The sequence below is a fragment of the Rosa rugosa genome, chromosome 1 (genome assembly GCF_958449725.1).
Source record: "Rosa rugosa chromosome 1, drRosRugo1.1, whole genome shotgun sequence".
Classification (NCBI taxonomy): Eukaryota; Viridiplantae; Streptophyta; class Magnoliopsida; order Rosales; family Rosaceae; genus Rosa; species Rosa rugosa.
This window is the reverse complement of record NC_084820.1, coordinates 54,195,936-54,214,203: the sequence shown is the minus strand read 5'-3', so window position 1 is coordinate 54,214,203 and position 18,268 is coordinate 54,195,936. Positions and strand designations below refer to the sequence as shown.

Genomic DNA, 18,268 nt, shown 5'->3' with positions numbered 1-18,268 from the left:
TGTCATTTATGTTTCCACATTAATTATGTCTCTCTGTTTATTCTTATTAATAGTTAGAAGTGATTTTGTAGGTTCAACAAGGCATGGAATTGAGTTAATAGTTAATACAAGTTTACTGGTCCTCTATCTTGCCTTCCTTGGGAGAATGTTAGGCAGACACTTGTTTGATTACATAGTATTTTGGTAACACAGTTCTAACACATGTTATGTTGACAGGATATGATGGATGAATGTGGTATGGCTCTTGTTTTGATTGGACCTGGTAGTATTGATCAGGTCTGCCAAAAGAAATGATACATATATATACAATTGTTATACTTTTTGGTTTGAAAAACTTTGTGCACAAAGATTTACCAAGGCTCGTTAGTCTATACTTTGCCAACTATTTCATATTTCGATATACTATTTTATGTAAATGCAATCAATATTTTATTATTATTATTATTATAAGCGGTAATCCGGTGTAGGTAAAATCGTTATAGTAATTTGCACTATACCAATAATAGCTTCAGACGACAGATGATATCTGTCGTCTGATATGCAAATTATATGTAGTCTATCCAGCTGTCATCTCTTATGGCATCAGACGACAGATATCCTCTGTCGTCTGTTCTCACTCAGACAACATAAGTTTCGTAAGGCTCTGTCGTCTGAACAACCCAACTTTGAAGGATTTGGAACTTTCTGTAGTTATTAATCACATACAACGACATATTAATGTTGTTGAAATGAGGTACAAACTACAGTTTTAATAAAACCTCTGTCATCTGAAAACAAATAAGAACACATATATATGTTGTCTGAAGTTACCAAAATAAAGACTTGTTTGACAATCTATTGTTTGAATGCATTTTTAACGACATTTAATTGTTGTTTGTAAATCACTTATACTTGGGTAAATTATGCTCATCTGTCGTCTAAATAGTTGTAAGACTTTATTTTTATGTCGTCTGTCTTGTATTCCAACCACAGTTTTAAGTTTTTATGTTGTCTGATAGAAAATAAAACTTCGCGTTTCTGTTGTTTGATAATCAATTGAACTTCAGTTTTATGTTGTCTGTTAGAAGTATTTATGTTGTTTGATAGTGAATTGAACTTCATTCTGTACAGTAGTCATCAAAAAGAAAGATTAATTATAAGATCTGAAATCAGCAAATTCCTCATTGCATAAATTAACCCACCAAAATACATTTCCATCAGTAGCATAATACTAAACTAGCTAGCATGCTAGCCTTTACATTAACTGATTTTAATTACTGCCATTGTTGCACGGATCCTAATCTAACTAAGACAAAAACCTAGTAGCATCCATAGAGTAGTTACAGCAACTGCATGCATTTGTTCAACACTTTCCATCAGTTCTGTCAAAATGCACAAAAGCAGTTCCTAGACACTACTACTGCTCATAACCTACCAGAAACAAAAGCATTTATATAGGCTGATACTTAATTTTCTGGGAACTTCAAAACATGCTTAGCCCATTCCGCTCGGATCTCATCAATATCCTTGTCTGTGTAAACCAAATTTGACCTCGTTCCCCACTGCAATAAGGAAATGCAGCAAATTAAATATGAAAGTTATATGCACAGAGCATGCACTATATCATTCACCGAAATTTCTTATCTAAGTACCTTTTATCTACTCAACTACTGATTATACCAAGCCTAAATGCCTCGAACAAAGAGAGCTTCAACTAACAGAAACAATATATATATGATAGAACTTTTCATAGGACAAAGTCAAGGATGGACACTCTTTTTGAGTCTATAACGAATATGTAATTATGCATCACGTGAATATAGGAACCATTACAGTATATATCTGCAAATTAAAACTTAAAGTATTGTTGTGCTTCTAGACCAGGTAAATTTCACATATACCACTTAACCATCTCAACAACATGAACAATATCATTCTATCTCAATAATTCAGAAGACAAAATTCATCTTCTTTACCTCTGCGTATGCCAGATCTTTGAAACCACTTCATACCTCTCCCTGTTCAATATGCACAACCTCCAAAATCAGGCAGCAATACTTTTACTTCTACATAAATTAAATCAATTTCTATAAGAGCAGTTTTTTTGGGGATCAGCCAAAAAAAAAGCCGTAATCTGCAATCCAAAAGAAAACATAAATTGATTTCTTAATGCATAAACGTTAAGAGGAGATTCCAAAAGAAAAAAAAAAGGGGAAAGAAGGAAAGAAGAGACCTTGGTGATCTGCAATCCAAGTATTATGAGCCACTCAGTAGCAATAATTCCAAGTTGCTTCCAATACACATTTTCAAGAACAGAAACCTGTTGGGAGAGTCATAGAAATCAATCCCTAAAACCATGCATCTAGACAAAAGTTTTAAGCTTCAGAATTGTTACCTCTCTTTTAGCTAGATTGGTTTCTGTTGTGTCATCTCCTTTGCATATTTACCAGCCTGAAAGAAAGCATTCCATAATCTTAAAGACATCAGCTAGATTGGTTTCTGAGCCTCTACTATTGATTGCTTATCCTTCAAATCCTGAACACCTGTTTGCACCTGTGCATGATGTTAACAAAAACCAAATAAATCAGAGAAAAAGAAAAGGCAGCATTAACACAGTAATTAAAAAAATAAAAGAGTTCATAGTCATTTCTTTTACTAAAATGCCAAAGGCAGCCAAAACAAATCCACAGGAATAAGAAGGTAAAGTGGCAACATACATCTCTAAGAATATTCTCCATTTGTCTCATCTTTCCATCAGCATTTCCATGATTGTTTCCCACAGATACCTTCAAATTAACTACTAGAAATCTATTCATTTACATCACGTCATTTAAATCGGTTAGACTTGCACACGATGTAAAAAAGTAAGTTCACATCGTTTTAGAAAAATACCGATTTAAATGTATACCATTAACATCGATTCTTAAAATGACCGGTGTTAAAAGTTTTGTTTGAAAATTTGCGGAAACCTAATTTTGCAAAAAGCGCTAAGTCTTTTAAGTAAAATGAAGAATTGGGGACTAAAACTCAAAACTTTCACACTTAGAAAAAAAAATTGGCGCCCGACCCCAAAACTGAAACACAAACCCTAAGCTCAGTGTCGACCTCCATTCTCAACCCAGACTCGAGCTCCTCCTCCTCCTCACCATCACAATCCTCCCTCCTCCATTCTCAGGCGGAATCTGAAGCGCCGAGATCCCGACCTCGATCTAAAATTGAAGTAACAGCTCTGAATCTTGAGCCCGGCCTCGATATGAGATTGGCAGAGTTGAAGAAATTAAAGAGGAATGGTTCTTTCCTCTCAAGCCCCACCGAAGTCGGGGTTGGAGCCCTAAACTCGAACACAGCAACCCAGCTGCACTCAACTGCGCCGTTTCTGACTCTCTCCGTGACTCCGTGTCTCCGTCTCCGCCATTTCTGACTCTCTCCATCCCCAACTCTCCTTCTCCCGTCTCCGAGTCTCCCATCTCCGAGCTCCAGGTATCTCTCTCTCCCAGTCTCCCTCTCCGTCTTCTTCTACTCCTCTTCCTCTTCTTCTTCTCTTCTTATCTTCTTCTTTTTAATCTGATTGAATCATGAATCACCCATTTGAAATTGAAATTGAATTCCTCAAAGTAATGAAATTGTATGTATGAATGTATCCTGATAATCTGAATATGTTGGTCTGTCCCAGATTGGAGCTACTTTCATGGCCAGGCGGCCAGTAGAATCTAGATGACTAGATCGGGAAAATCGATCCCATTGATCTGCTATGATGCTTCTTTGCTTCGGTCAATCTCGACCAAACGATTACCTCAATGAAAATTGAAATCGTAAGTTATTTCTTTTTCTAGAATTCTAGTTCTTTTGGTTTCTTCAATTTTGACATCCATCCGGATCTTTTAAAACCTCCTGCGAAAGGCTATTTCACTCTTTTGTTTTTGGATCATAGTGTTATCATTCATCTACCCATAAAAGGTAATCGTTAGTGACTTACTCTTGCTTCTTAATCTGGTGTTCGAATGATTGATTACTGATTTGTTGTTGTTTTGTTGTTCGCCCAGCAGAAAGAAAGAGACGAGACGAAACAAAGAGAGAGAAGAGAGAACAGGGAAGAAGGAAAAGAAGGAGAAGAAGGTTTAGGGTCTTGATTCATCTACCCATAAAAGGTTAGATCTTTCTGAGCCGATTTGTCTCTTAATTTCTGGGTTTGGATGATTGGGTGAAAACTAATTTATAATCTACTGACAGGATAATTGATTGATTGATTGTCCTATTTGCACCGACTTCGGCGTTTACACCGACTTCAACTTTGTCATCAAGATCAATCTTGATCAAAATTTGGTAAGGTTTTGAATTATTTTATTTTGTATTTTTTGTTTCAGTTCGATTTTTGATAAAGTTTGCATCTTTTGTTTGAGGTGAAGGACAACTAGATAGCTATTAGTTCGGTTCTCAGATTATAGGTTGTGAGGGACATGATTCACTACTAGAATTATGGCCCCAGACATCAGCCAAAAACCGATGAGAAACAAAAACCCGACCGATGTCTTTGTGGGTGATGAGAAAGATCCGGAAAATGCAGACATCGGTTTTTAGCCGATGTCTAGTATTCGTGTAGACATCGGTTCCTAATTATAAATCGATGTAAATAGGTTTAAATGATAACAAACTTACATGTTTTACTATTGTTAAACCCACATTTTATTGTATTTAATGCTTAAAGAAATATAGATTACACAACACAAGTTTGCGTTTTAACATCGTTATTGATTTAAGAACCGATGACTGATACTGTTACAGACATCAGTTCCCATTTTTGAACTGATGTCTGGTACTCAGTAACATATCATTTTCGACAAAAAATCGATGTCTGTATATTTTAGTAACATCGATTTCCATTTTGGAACTGATGTCTGGTACTCAGTAACATATCGTTTTCGACAAAAAATCGATGTCTGTATATTTCAGTAACATCGATTTCCATTTTGAAACTGATGTCTAGTACTCAGTAACATATCGTTTTCGACAAAAAATCGATGTCTGTATATTTCAGTAACATCGATTTCCATTTTGGAACTGATGTCTGGTACTCAGTAACATATCGTTTTCGACAAAAAATCGATGTCTGTATATTTCAGTAACATCGATTTCGATTTTGAAACTGATGTATCTGTATTACTAGACATCAGTTTTTATGGTTAAAACTGATTTCAACTTTATATCTAGACATCATACTAGAAAGTACGTCCGCGCGATGCTGCGGGTTTAGGCGATAAGAGTAGTAGTCACAATCTTATAATGTTTGCCGAATATGCTATCGTTTTACATATCATAAAAGCTGGTTCACAAACTTTTTCACTAACTCTTACAAACTCTCTCTAATTCTTCCATTATCAAATCTATACATTCCTCCATTTCTGCCTTACAGATCACCAGCCTCTTCCACATTGTAAGTTGAATTAGATGCAAGAGAATACTTTTGTGTGGCTGAAAATTCCAGCATGACCAACCTACACAACTGCAAAATTCAAAAATCAATATCAATGATCAATTCATGACAAAACAAACATAACAAAAATCAATCACTGTATACAAACATAACAAAAATCAATCACTATATATCACTAAAAATACAATCTTCCAATTAGAAAAACACCTCCAATTTATGAAGCAAACACCTGATTTACAAAGCCAATTACTAATTGCATAGTCCTCCAATTTACTGTAAAGTTTGTAGGCTAATTCTAATCTAACAAAAACAACGAAAACCAACCATAAACTCAGAAAATACTTGATCACCCTCCAAACCATTTGACCACAAACCTGAAAATGCACAACAAAAGAAAACAAAAGTGTAAGACCTACTCAAGCAGCTTCGTGGCTTACCACTTGGTTGTTCACTTGTTCTTCAAGGATAGAAGTTACCTCTCAAATGAATACACCTATAATCAATTCAAGCAACATATACTTAACTATAGATGATTAAGAAGACAACAAACATTGGGAGGGCAAGCAATGAATAAAACCCTCAATAGGCAATGAAAAGAAAAAAATAACTGAGAAAATTATATTCCTGTATGTACTAGGTAATAGGAACACTTTTTCACTTTTCAGGATGTGTATTGCATATTTCATTCTACTCATTAAAACATATAAAGAGCTGAAATATTAAACCAACCTTCGTTGAGACACAGTGCTGCTGCTGCACTCGGAAAATAGCACTTGATGACAAGATGCAGAAATTAGTACTTTTGGTATTGCCCTGTGTGGCCAAACATGACCACTGCCAAACCAAGAATTTGTATTTATGACATGAGAACAGGATCATTCAAACCCTAGCCATGGCATTCTTCTCATCTAATGCTGCAGTATCTGGAACAGGATCATTCAAACCCTAGCAACAAAAGAAAGCCAACCAATTTAAACTTCAAAAACTTATAATTTTGAAGACTAATTCAAGAAACAATAACAAGAAAAAAAGGGATTATTTTGAGAACTACCAGCAAATCAAGTGGTTCAACTACAGGTGCTACCACTTTTACTGGTTCAGGTGGAGGTGGGGAAGGTGGACGTGCCTCATCGTCTTGGGTCTTTTTGTCCTCTATGGCCAAGATTTCCTTGGGGGCAGAAATTTTATTGTCAATCACCTGTCAAAGTAAAGATTGAAGTCGAAGGAACTGTCACAAACTGTATTGATAAAGAGAAACAGTAACTACAAAGCAAAATGGAATACAAAGACAATGAAAACGAGATGTATAAAATCAAATATCAAGACTATAAACCAGAACATTTCATATAACATACCACCTTAAAATTCATTGAGGGCCAATACAAAAGGTACAAGATAATCCAGTATTAAACATAAAATCAAAATCCATAACTCCATTAACCAATACACTGTGATTTGTTATCAACTGGTAGATACTTCACTAAAGTTTATATATGTCATAAGTGTGCTCATTCATGTGATTGCATTGCATAATCTTTACAAGTGCTGCACTAGTGTCAAAAAGCAAAGATCGGATTTATCTCATTTATGATTGACTCGAATTGATCCACTATTTTCTGATTGGGAACGACATTGGCTTGTTTTCTCCCAAAATAACCAAACTTTCAGGAAAAGTATTTTCATACCTCCTTGAGAACTATTGAGACACGGGGAGCTTCTCTGACGTACTCTTCCATGGCTTGTAAAAATGATGCAAGGGGCTACATTATAAACAAATTATTATTTCAACATGTATAGTTGCAAGGAATCCAAATCCGAAATCGAACCCTCAAGTCTGTAAGTAAAGTGAGTAACCAAGCAACTTACCCAGAAATCCGAAATCGAACCCAGCCTTCAAGCCTTCAAGTAAGCCTTCAAGAAGTATCCTAAGAGTTGCAGAAACAAAGTAGTACCGTAAGAATAAGAGGACCCAATACCATGTACTGCATGTAGCTAAAATGCTAAATCATTCTGCACTCGATTTAAAGAGTATTAGAAACAATACAGCAATGACAGAAATAGATATAGGGGTAGGCACAAGAGAGAACTTGCCTTGAATATTTGAAGAAGTAGAAAAGCCCCCAAAGAATTACTAGCACCATCACCCTTTTCCATCTGAGGTTGAAACATAGTGTTTGCTGAAAAGAAACGCAAGTTTAGTTCCCATTCTAGTCGGAAGTGTACAGAAAAAACAGAACCATACACCAGTACTACTTCCTCACCAACAGTGACTTCTCTTCTCTGGGATTTAGAAGTTGATATACCAAATACAATGGACGAGGCAAAGAATAAAAATTGAATTCACTGGAATCTTTTGAATTTATATATCCAGAACCAAACTCAATCCTGCAGATAATTTATATAAAGAACCTAAACTATAAAAAAGTACAGAGAGAGAGAGAGAGAGAGAGAGAGAGAGAGAGAGAGAAACTACTAACAGCTTTAATTGGCCATCATATGTATCAAAACTCAAGATGAACTGATCATGAACAATTATTTGAATTGCTTTTAATTATCTGAATTAAACATGTTACTAATGATTTAGCACATCCAAAGAAGCATACTTTTTCATTCAAACAAAATACAAACTTGTGCAATGCAATTCCAGAAAACAGATATAAACAAAATCAGATCAGTCATTCAGGAAAACAGTTCAACCACCTCTAATACTGGCAACTACCCTTTTCTAATCTCTACCATCATCATTCTCATCTCCATCCAAACCGAAACTTAAACCCAAATCACCTTCATTCACAACTCATTATAAAAACACACAAAATTCAAAAACAAAAAATTCACTCAAAACTACAATTTTAGACAACTGAAAAAAAAAATTAACCAAATCAGGAAGAAGCAAAGAGCATACCAGAGGCAGCAGCACCCCAAACTCCCCATACCAATGGAGGCTAAGTAACAGGCTTGGTCAACTGAATACGAATCTTCCATTGGTCAGCTCAAGACAAATACAGGACCCTGAATTAACTATACATAAGAAATCCCAGAAAGAATTTCAATCAGAAAAATTGAGACAAAAGCCACATCAGATTCCCACAAATACCAACCGATCAAAGAAAACCCAGAGAGCTTCTAATCTCCTTCTTCTTTCTTCTTTCTCTTCTTTCCCTGTTCTCTTCTCAGTCTTTCTTTTTATTCTTCCCTAAACCACCAATAAACAGTAGGAAACCATTGGGAACAACATACCAGTTCATACGACGAAAACCAAAAAAAAAAAAACAAAGACCAATTTTTAGTTCCTATACTTGCAGGACACAAAGCAAATCCCTAAACCCAATCACCAAACACCAATATTTTGAACCCAAATCAAGAACAAGAAACCATTACCTGGTCAGATTGACCAATGAAGGAAGCAAAAACAGTTTAATGGCAGAGTTCTAAATCCATTCATTTCTATATGTTTATCAGCGTTCAAACTTATCTTAATCCAGATTAAGCTGACAAAAAAGCTAATTTCCAACGAATCTATTCTAAGCACCATAGTTCCAACAGAAAACCCAAATTCATCGATTCCCAAACCAAGCACATCCAGTTTCAAAAATCAAATAGAATCAACATGAACCAGCTCAAAAGATCAGAGCTTTAAGCCTTTCAAAAACAAACCCAACTCAAATACACAAGAATTAATCAAAAAAGACTGAAGCTTTAAATCAGTATTGGTACTCAGAGAAGAGAGAGGACCTACGTTGGCGGTCGGAGAACAAGCTCGAGCCGGCTCAGGTCAGAGATTGACGAGCTCATGTCGGAGAATGAACTCGAGGGAAGGTCGGAGAAGGAGCTCGAGGTCAGATCGGAGAACAAGCTCGAGGTGGCTCGAGTCGGAGAAGGAGCTCGAGGTCAGATCGGAGAACAAGCTCGAGCGGCTCGGGTCGGAGAAGGAGCTCGAGCAGCTCGGATCGGACAACGAGCTCAGGCCAGGTTGGAGAAGGAGGTCGGGGAATTGGGGCAGGTCAGGTTGGAGAGAGAACGAGGTTGACAAGGTTCGAGAGATTTCAGAATGTGAGAGTTATTAGGGTTCCGAAAGTTTCAGACAAAGAGGGAAAAAATACTAAGTGGGGGAATGAAATAATTGGTCCCCGCGTTTCTCAAAAGTTTCAAACTTAGTCCCTCCGCGTTTTTGAAAATTTTTCGAACGAAACTTTTCTCATCGTTTTATTTAGTGACTGATGTCCATAATAACAATAGAAATCGGTTTTTTCACAAACTGATGTTAACATGTTTTTTAACATCAGGTGCAATCCTGACCGATTTAATAGTGGCGATGTCTAATGACATTATTCTAGTAGTGATTGCAGTTTTGTGATTGGCTTTTACCCTTTTGTTCTTTCTTCTCTAATCTGCTACTTGCCCATCTTTCTTGCTTTCGTTAATGTTCATAACAATCATAAAAAGGCTTGCTTTGTCATTTCTATGTAACTTTGATTGCTGTTTTGTTTGGCCATTTGAGTTATTTCAGAGAACACTTCTTATGGTTTGTTTTATATATGAAAATATGTACATATGTACATATATATACATGCACACGTGATGAGTGAAATTTCACTGTCAGGTTTTACTTTTAAACTTCTCATACAACAGTTCCTGTTTGGCATATGAATAATCTCTTTACTATTAATTGTTGAAATGAGATTAATATAAAAAGTAAAAGAAAGGGCCAAACACTGATTTGTCATGTGTTTTCTATGAATTTGTTTTGTCGAACTAAGAATGTACTTGTATGAATTAGCAAGTAGGCTTTTCTATACAGATGGCTGAATTTAAAGGGAGTATTTCAATGGTATGAATTTAGTATCATGTGATTCTAGAATAAGACTTTATTAACTAAAGATATGCATTGGTGTTTGAATAGCTTTATTCAGAATCTTAGGTGGCAGAATCTGCTTTTTGTAAATTTTTTTTTTTTTTTTTGTTCTTCTTCTTCTCCTCTGATACCGTAAGTAGTGGGATATCAAGTTTGTTAAACAAGACTCAATTAGATTGTGCTGTTTTGTATTACAATTGACAGGAAGATGGGGCGGATAGTGAATAGGATATTTGTTTTGCACTGAATTGATTGTTATGGAATTTCAACAAAGCTTTGAAGTAACAGTATAGTTAGTTGGTTAAAGGTTTTGTGGTTGCGTTTTGTATTGCTTTATAGGTTTGTTGGAAATAAGATACTAATTTAACTCTTTTTTTGTTTTAGTATCTTTTTTAGCCAAATAATAGTTGCATTATACAATCCCAACTACACTATTTCCTATAGCATCTAAATGGAACAAAAATGTATTATGATTACCTAACAATAAGAATACTAAGTGATAGTATCTTGATGTTTTTTTTTTAAGCTTTTGCTTTTAGTTAGACTAACTTTCTGTTTAAGTTAGTTTTTGCAGCTTTATGGTTAATTTTCAAATTTCATTGCTTTTTTGTTTAGGTTTTCTAAGTTCTATGCAAAGAAATGTGTGCATTATTCTTCTGCCGCTGTTCCTGTGTACGTTGTTTGGCATTATCTCAGTCTCTTATTCCTATTCAGGTATGTGCTGGATATAGAATTGATATGGAAGATGAGCCTACACTGTAGTTAAACTTAGGCATTTGGGATCATTCCATGAAAGTAAATGCAGCTTTACATGAAGAACATGGCTTACATTGCTTCCATATTGGTCTGAAAGTCAATATATAATCTATTAGGGTAGTGTTTACAATGCCAGTTATCTTACAGTATGGAGAGAACAATTAAACATAGTAATGATATTGAGACTTCAAATGTGAAGCAAATAAAAAATAGAAGAAAGTATAGACAGAAATGTATTTTTGACTAAATATGTTTGCTTCTGTAATGCTTTATTATGGTAGCCGTTTTTGTCCTGTATCTAGGACTACTTGAACAGTTGAACCTAATCTTGACATAGTCAATTTGAATTTGTCGAGCCTTTTATATTAATTACTTTAGGCATTTCTTTTTCTGGCAAAGTTCTATTATGGTTGTGATATGTTTCATTTTGTAGATCTGCACTGGGGTCATTTAGATCTCAGATTCTTTATGCTACTGTATCTATCATCATCACATCCTCTAATTTGGATGTGTTCATTCTTTTCTGCTCACTATCTTCTCTAATTTGGATTTTTATGATTGGCTTTTGCTGCAGTTTTTGTTGGATCTTTTGGACTGCTTGCTTTTGGTGCAAAGAGTTTTCTGATCGGTGGGTTACATTTTGATAAACGGTGTCAGATCTATGCATTTGTTTTTATGCAGCTCAAAGAGAGAAGATAAGTGAAGCTAATCAAGGTATGCTTTGGATCTACATATGTGATTAATCTGGAGGTTGCTTGGGCTCCATTTTGTTTAAGGAAAAGAGACTTTGTGTGGGACACTAATTTTATACTTTTTGTTCTTTTGGAAAGTCTCTTTTGATATTGAAATGTTGACGTGTTGTTGTGGAGGAACCAAAAGATATCAGCTAGTGTTTTAACTGCTGCATTTCAACTTCTTCAAAAGATGGTGCGACTTTCAACTTCTTCTTTTTTGGTTCTGCATTTCATTTGCATCATGACACATTGCACCCAAGAAATTTACTTGTCATTCTTTTAGACGTCTGTTTATCTTGGAGTTGGCTGCTACCCAGTCGTATTTAATCTTGACAAACTTGTTTGCTTTGCAGGCTCCAAACAAGGACGGCAGCTGCAGTGTCAGAAAATGCCATAGTTCTGAGTTTTAAATCGAGGGTGAGTCCCCTGTTTATTTCTTTTAGTTTCTTTGCACTGGTTGTGCTTTTCTTTTCTTTTTTCTTTTTTTGAATTGGTACTCTGTCAACTCCCCCGGAAACATTTAGTTCACAAAATGCTTTTGATTTGTTTGTGAACGTAACCATACAAAGTACCAAAAGCTGGGGTTAACTGAACTCTTTTGTGCAGGTTTAAAGCAGAACAGCAGCTATAGTGTCAAAGCTCCAGAGTTTAAACTCAAGAGTGAGGCCTTGGCATTTGTACAGAGTTTTTTTCTTTGCTTCTAGATCTGCTTCTTTTCAAAAAATTTATGTTCTTTTACTTTCGAATGTTTTCAGGTCATTACTGGATACTTACTAGCAGGATCTGCCATTGGACCCAGAGGCTTGAATTTTGTCAGTGAAATAGTTCAAGAGGCTTGTCTTTATTCCTATTTTGCTTGATTGATTCTTTCTTTGCGCTTCCCCTATTTTGCCATTCAGTATAGGTGGATCTATAATTTTCTTATCATTAATTTATGTGTGTTTACATTTGGTAAAGTCCAGTTATATTAGTATTGAGATTCACTGCCTTTTTAGTACCTTTTAAGCTCAGTCATGTCGGTATTTCTTTTTGTTGAGTTTAGTAATACCAGAAATCACTGTCATTAGGTTTATGTTGCACTGTGAAACTGACTTTGTCATTCTCTTGCAGGGCCTTGGATTACAAGTTGTGAAATATTTGGCTACCAAATATGAAGAGCTAGGGTGTGAAGTGAAATGGATGGGCAAGCCTGATAAGGTGATCTAGTCACATTGGTCTGGTTACCGCTGTTAACTTCACTTCATGTGAACCTTTAGCTTAATACATATTTCTCTTGCACTTGACTACCAAGATGAATTTTGAGCAAGGCTACTTTTTGCTTTGAAGCAAAGTTTGGTGTAGAAATTTTCTAGATTGTTGCTCATATGTTTCTAGGCTATCCTTCGTAGGTTTTGGGGTTTTCTTTTGTGACATATGTTCAATCATGAATTTGGAAAGAAAATTAATGGAAAGCCCCAATTTTTGGATGATTATGAAATGCATTTCTTTTTCCAGCAGCAGCTAGATGCAAACTTAACTCATCACGCTTGTCAAAATGAAGTGAAGTATATAAAAACATAACAAAACAGTAATGCCAAGGAAAACGAAGTCACTTGAGAGATTAGAAATCAGTATCAAAATGCAAATCGATGTCTTATGATTATTAATGTATCGAGTTGTGTCCGCAGAACCGATGTACTCAAAACCAGTGCACATCGATTTTACAAAACAAAAGCGATGTCTACAATGAAACAACACATCGGTTCTAGAAAAAGCAAGCGATGTACATAAAACCATTGAACATCGTTTTGCTTAAATGAAAATGATGTGCAGTGTTAAATGAAACATCAGTCCTTAAAAAAAAACCGATGACTCCTAAAGATACAGACATCGTTCCTAAGAAAATAATGTGCCAAGCTACATGTAAAAATGGCCAAGAACAAACAATACTCATGGGAACTGATGTCTACAAGTGTACTGGACATCGCTTCTGGAATAGAAATCGATGCAAATGTTCACGTAGGTATTGTTCGACATATACTTTATTAAGCATAAAATGTGAAAATATGAAGAATTAGACATACCTAACATACAAAAATATGATGATTATAACGATTATACATCGATTTGTTTTTTAGAATCGATGTTGGTTGTTGTCTGGGACATCGGTTAAAAACGCGCTTATACTGATGTCTATATCTTTCTCTACACCCACTAAGACATCGGTCAAAAATTAGTTTAACATCGGTTCTGGGCCGATGTCTATGAACAAAATTCTAGTAGTAATCATCAACATAATTCTCAAGGTGGCGGGTTCTGCTCTCAAGTTGTGTTAGTCGTGCACTAATACCTTCCATAACTTGAAGTAAATTATCAGCATACTTCTTCATGGTGTGGTCAATCTCTGATATAATTGTAGCATCAGGAACATTTCGGTCCTTCTCCACAACATCTTTTGAACGTTCGAAGGAATCCACAGAACCACAATTCTGTATAAAACAAAAAAATGGAAACACTATCACCATCTAGTGGAAGTGAGGCAAATGCCAACCTCATAGGGTTAAGTATCAACGACGTCTACTTAAAGTGTAGCACGCATAGCCATATTTGAAAAAGGAATATAAAGAGGGTAGAACAATCACCATAAGGCCCTATGATTTTTGGTCTGTACCTTTTCAAATTTTTACAAACATGTGTAAAAATCCACCATGGTAAATATTAATACTCTCAAAAGCATAATTTTCAATCAGCCTACTCTCAAACAATAACATGTGTAAAAATCCACCATGGTAAATATTAATACTCTAAAAAACATTATCATGCTCGTTCACACACTGCCCTCAGGGAAATTCAGTACAGTTCTCTAGTTCTAAACATTTAATTGCAACTTCCAGAAGCATAACATACAAATTTTCGATTAAGTTAATAGCAAAATGGATTATGCAAAATCTCACTGCATATAGAACTAAGAAACTAGCACCATGAAGAATGAGATTCTGAGAGAGGGGTTAATTACTCTGATGGGAGTATTGGTGTTGGACTTGGACTCTTGGGAGTTCCAAGCCCTAGTGGATCCTCCTCCACCTCCGAGATTAGGTGTAGCATCAAAACTTGGGGATTGCGAAGAGGCTCCAGTGATGGGACGGATGGGCTGGAAATCATAGTTCGGCAAGATATCTTCCTTCTTGCAAATCATGGCACAGAAAATCAATGTCTAAGACGATTAAAAGACCAAAGAAATAATGATCATGACCAAAGAAATATGCAATCAGAGATGTGAAACAGAAAAGTCAGAGACTAATCCTTGGAAACTCACAAAGTCTAATGCTTTTTGTGAATCAGAATTGCATTAATTTAGTTCTTGCTAACTGAGTTGCATCACAAGAAGAAAAGCAGGCAGAAAATGTAGAAAGCTATGACTGAACATAACACAAGAACTCCATACAGCACAAGGAAAAAGCTAATCATTCAAATTTCATCCAAGGCAAGCACACAGCCAATACAGCCAATACTTCTATATACATTTATATATGTTACAAGCATCTTAATTTCTGTAATACACACACACACACACCTAAACCTGCTCGGCTCAAACAAGATGCTTAATTTGTGGTCTTAAGTTTTCCTATTCAGAACCCACTAAGAAGAATCTGATACCCAGGAAGAGGAGAGAGAGAGAGAGAGAGCGAGAGAGAGGAGAAATCGAACAGAGAAAAGCCTTCATCTTGGTGGCCGCAACAGAGAGATACGCTGAAAGTATCAGAATAAGAATCAAATAGTTACTTGCACAGGCGGAGATGAGGAAATGAGCGACGACCATTGCGGCCAAGGTCGAGTCCGAGGAGGTGACCGTGGTGATGGGCTCTCACACTTCTTCAACACCAGATGCACATTCTTCCTCAGATCTGAAGGAATTTGAAAAAAAAAAAAAAAAATCAGAAACAAGCTCCAATTAAGTTTTGGGGGAGATGAGAGAGAAGTACTCACTCACCTGATGACCAGATTCCTTTACACCAATGGGACGGCATTCAGCGAGGATGAATGATAGCTAAGTTTAAAGCTATTGATTTTCCTTATTCACACTTAAGATTGTCAATTGTAGCAAGGGTAAACAAGGGTCTTTCCCGCAGAGGACTAAGGTTATAACTACTCAAAACAATGTCACAAAAGTGACCACTGTTCCTAGCGAACAGCAGTCGAAAATCTAATTAAAAACCTAATCTAAACTATTCAGAAAATTACGAAAATTTACAGAGATATACTAGACACACAGGGCGTCTTGTACACAAAATTTGGTATTATTCGGATATCGTTTACTATATAAAATAATTACAAAAATATAGAGGACAGAAAGTAACGAAAACAGATTTTAAGATGGTTTGAAAACAATATGATAAAGATAGTTAGGGAAGATGCATCCACCCCGGACAATCACACACAAGATAATTTGCTAAATCCTAATTCAATTATCTAGATGAAGATGCTCAGGTTGACTCGGTACGCTTGAACACAACCTATTACCCTTTCTTACTTCGTACGCTAGGCAGGAAGTGCTCTACACCTAGACTATTCCCAAGCAATGCAACCTAAAGGTACGCTTATTAGATTAAACATGCAGAGATCATTAAGGTCTAAAAGAGTTTGAGACATCACTAGGCATCGCAATAAACTTAGCGCCTTGCTAAACCTAGGACTTAGTTTACTTGATAGTGAAAACTAACAATTGCTTCTCTAGAAGGTTTGAGGAATCCAACTATTGATCCAGGCATCAAACAATCAAAGCGGTAGAACCCTAACATGCATACTAAGCGTGCACTCAAAGCATACAAGCAAGCATTCATCAATGGAAAAGTAGTAAACAAAAGTCTCATCTTGGATTAAAAGAAAATAACATCAAAAGTCAAATCATCTTGTAGTTCATGTCTAGGGGCTTCAAGCAGCCCCCTAACTAATAAAAACTAGTTAAACATAGAAGAAACAAAACTAACTAAAGAAGGGGAGGAAGAGAGAGAGAGAGAGAGCTGCTGCAGATTGATCTCCTTTTATATGCTTAGAGGTTAGGAAATCCAAAACCTAAAAGAATTAGGGTTCACATGCTTAGGTGGAATTTTCCTATTGGCTCTTGAACTTGATGACTCATTCCAACCATTCACATCATGCCATTTGTCTATATTAAGCTGAAATATGAAGCACAAACTCGTCCTCGGGCTTCTCGGTGTGATTTGGGCCTCGAAACATAAATTCCCGTCCAACCTCAAATTCACGCGCAGCCTGACCTTCTTGTACTAAATCGACCATAACTTCTTCTAGAAAAATGATATTGATGAGCAGTAAAAAGATTCGGAAACTAGACATCCGAGGCTATCCATCAATATAAGGATCATCCTCTGGATTATTCTGATATGGTCTCAGTGCTCTGTTGAAGTTAACTGATCTGCACATGCAGATTTCCCGATTTTGCTTTTCAATCCTTCTTTTACTTCTTTTCTTCTTCTTTACTCCAAGATACCTATAAAACAAATAAACAAAGTAAATAACTAGAAAATACACTAAACTAACAAAGAAAGTATAGAGATTAACTCTATTAACATCGCATAAATATGCTCTTATCAATGAAGGCGGAGAGGGCGAGGGAGAGGTAGAGAGAGAGCATGAGGTTTGTGTAGGGAAACGCCATCGGAAATTCGAAGGTGGAAGATCCGAGGATTACATGGGTAGGTGAATTTGGGTGTTTGCTATGATGGATAGAGAGGGAGGACGAGAGAGACAGGCTTTGGGAGAGTTTTTTTCATTTCTTTTTTCAGCTCAATCTCGTGGGTTTTCATAGCAAACTTTAAAAAGAGGGAAATTAGAATTTGAGCCAAAAACAATAGCGGGGTCTTCAAATAAGGGAGGGAATACTATAGATTAATTAGGATTTGTTTCCCATTTACTCAAACGACATATGAATGTTGTCTTAATTTTCCACTTGTCTCCCGTTTACTCAGACGACATATGAATGTTGTCCTAACTTTCCACTTTTTCATGCGAATTTATCAGTTCTTTCATACGACAGATATCTGTCGTCTCAATTTTATAACTTACTAAAAAGATGAAAAAATTGAAATAGTATGGATTCTCATGCTATTCAGACTACAGAATTAATTTATATGTCGTCTAAATAAGTTTAAAAGATTCAGACGACAGAAAACAAAAATTCTGTCGTCTGAAATGTGTCGTCTGAAGGCATTATTGGCATAGTGTTGGTGTAGGCAAAATCATCTCTGAGCAAACCGAATTCAAAGGAGGTAAGAAGAGCACTTACCAGCTGTAGGGTTTAATTTTCTCCTCCCTCAAGGCACCACAGTCACAAAACTATCTATTTTTTTTTTCTCAGTTTTTAATTCTAGTTCTCCAAGCAGCGAAGAGAAGCAGCATGGAGCTATCGGAACCCGTGGTGGCTTGCATTTCCGACTTGGCCTTCAAATTTACTGGTATTTTACTTAAGCTTTGCTGGTTTGCTTTGAAATTGAGAATCGAAAGTAATTTTGTCAT

At 36.0% G+C, this 18,268-nt stretch overlaps 1 protein-coding gene and 4 long non-coding RNA genes across 6 annotated transcripts; 1 reads left to right on the top strand and 4 right to left on the bottom strand.

The window, feature by feature from the left end:
• Window positions 1–2,212: 2,212 nt before the first annotated feature.
• LOC133720774 (uncharacterized) lies at window positions 2,213–2,780 on the bottom strand. The gene is made up of 3 exons (XR_009851978.1): window positions 2,697–2,780; window positions 2,375–2,532; window positions 2,213–2,299 (listed from the first exon to the last, which is right to left on the bottom strand). It is a non-coding gene; the product is annotated as an uncharacterized LOC133720774 (long non-coding RNA).
• A 2,463-nt stretch (window positions 2,781–5,243) lies between these two features.
• Window positions 5,244–7,419, bottom strand: LOC133725481 (uncharacterized). Its single transcript, XR_009854474.1, has 6 exons — window positions 7,277–7,419; window positions 7,096–7,170; window positions 6,462–6,608; window positions 6,140–6,355; window positions 5,848–5,903; window positions 5,244–5,479 (listed from the first exon to the last, which is right to left on the bottom strand). It is a non-coding gene; the product is annotated as an uncharacterized LOC133725481 (long non-coding RNA).
• An 80-nt stretch (window positions 7,420–7,499) lies between these two features.
• LOC133725482 (uncharacterized) lies at window positions 7,500–9,550 on the bottom strand. 2 transcript variants are annotated; one of them, XR_009854476.1, is made up of 3 exons: window positions 9,146–9,550; window positions 8,316–8,606; window positions 7,500–7,587 (listed from the first exon to the last, which is right to left on the bottom strand). It is a non-coding gene; the product is annotated as an uncharacterized LOC133725482 (long non-coding RNA). The 2 variants fall into 2 exon arrangements; XR_009854475.1 differs by having other exon boundaries at window positions 9,150–9,549.
• Window positions 9,551–10,879: 1,329 nt separating this feature from the next.
• Window positions 10,880–13,139, top strand: LOC133741377 (uncharacterized). Its single transcript, XR_009861861.1, has 6 exons — window positions 10,880–10,979; window positions 11,596–11,735; window positions 12,109–12,172; window positions 12,362–12,415; window positions 12,511–12,567; window positions 12,866–13,139. It is a non-coding gene; the product is annotated as an uncharacterized LOC133741377 (long non-coding RNA).
• Window positions 13,140–14,010: 871 nt separating this feature from the next.
• Window positions 14,011–15,608, bottom strand: LOC133730635 (uncharacterized). Its single transcript, XM_062158189.1, has 2 exons — window positions 14,751–15,608; window positions 14,011–14,223 (listed from the first exon to the last, which is right to left on the bottom strand). The coding sequence occupies exons 1-2, from the start codon at window positions 14,928–14,930 to the stop codon at window positions 14,011–14,013; spliced, it is 393 nt and encodes a 130-aa protein (XP_062014173.1). The 5' UTR covers window positions 14,931–15,608.
• Between the last annotated feature and the right edge of the window lie 2,660 nt (window positions 15,609–18,268).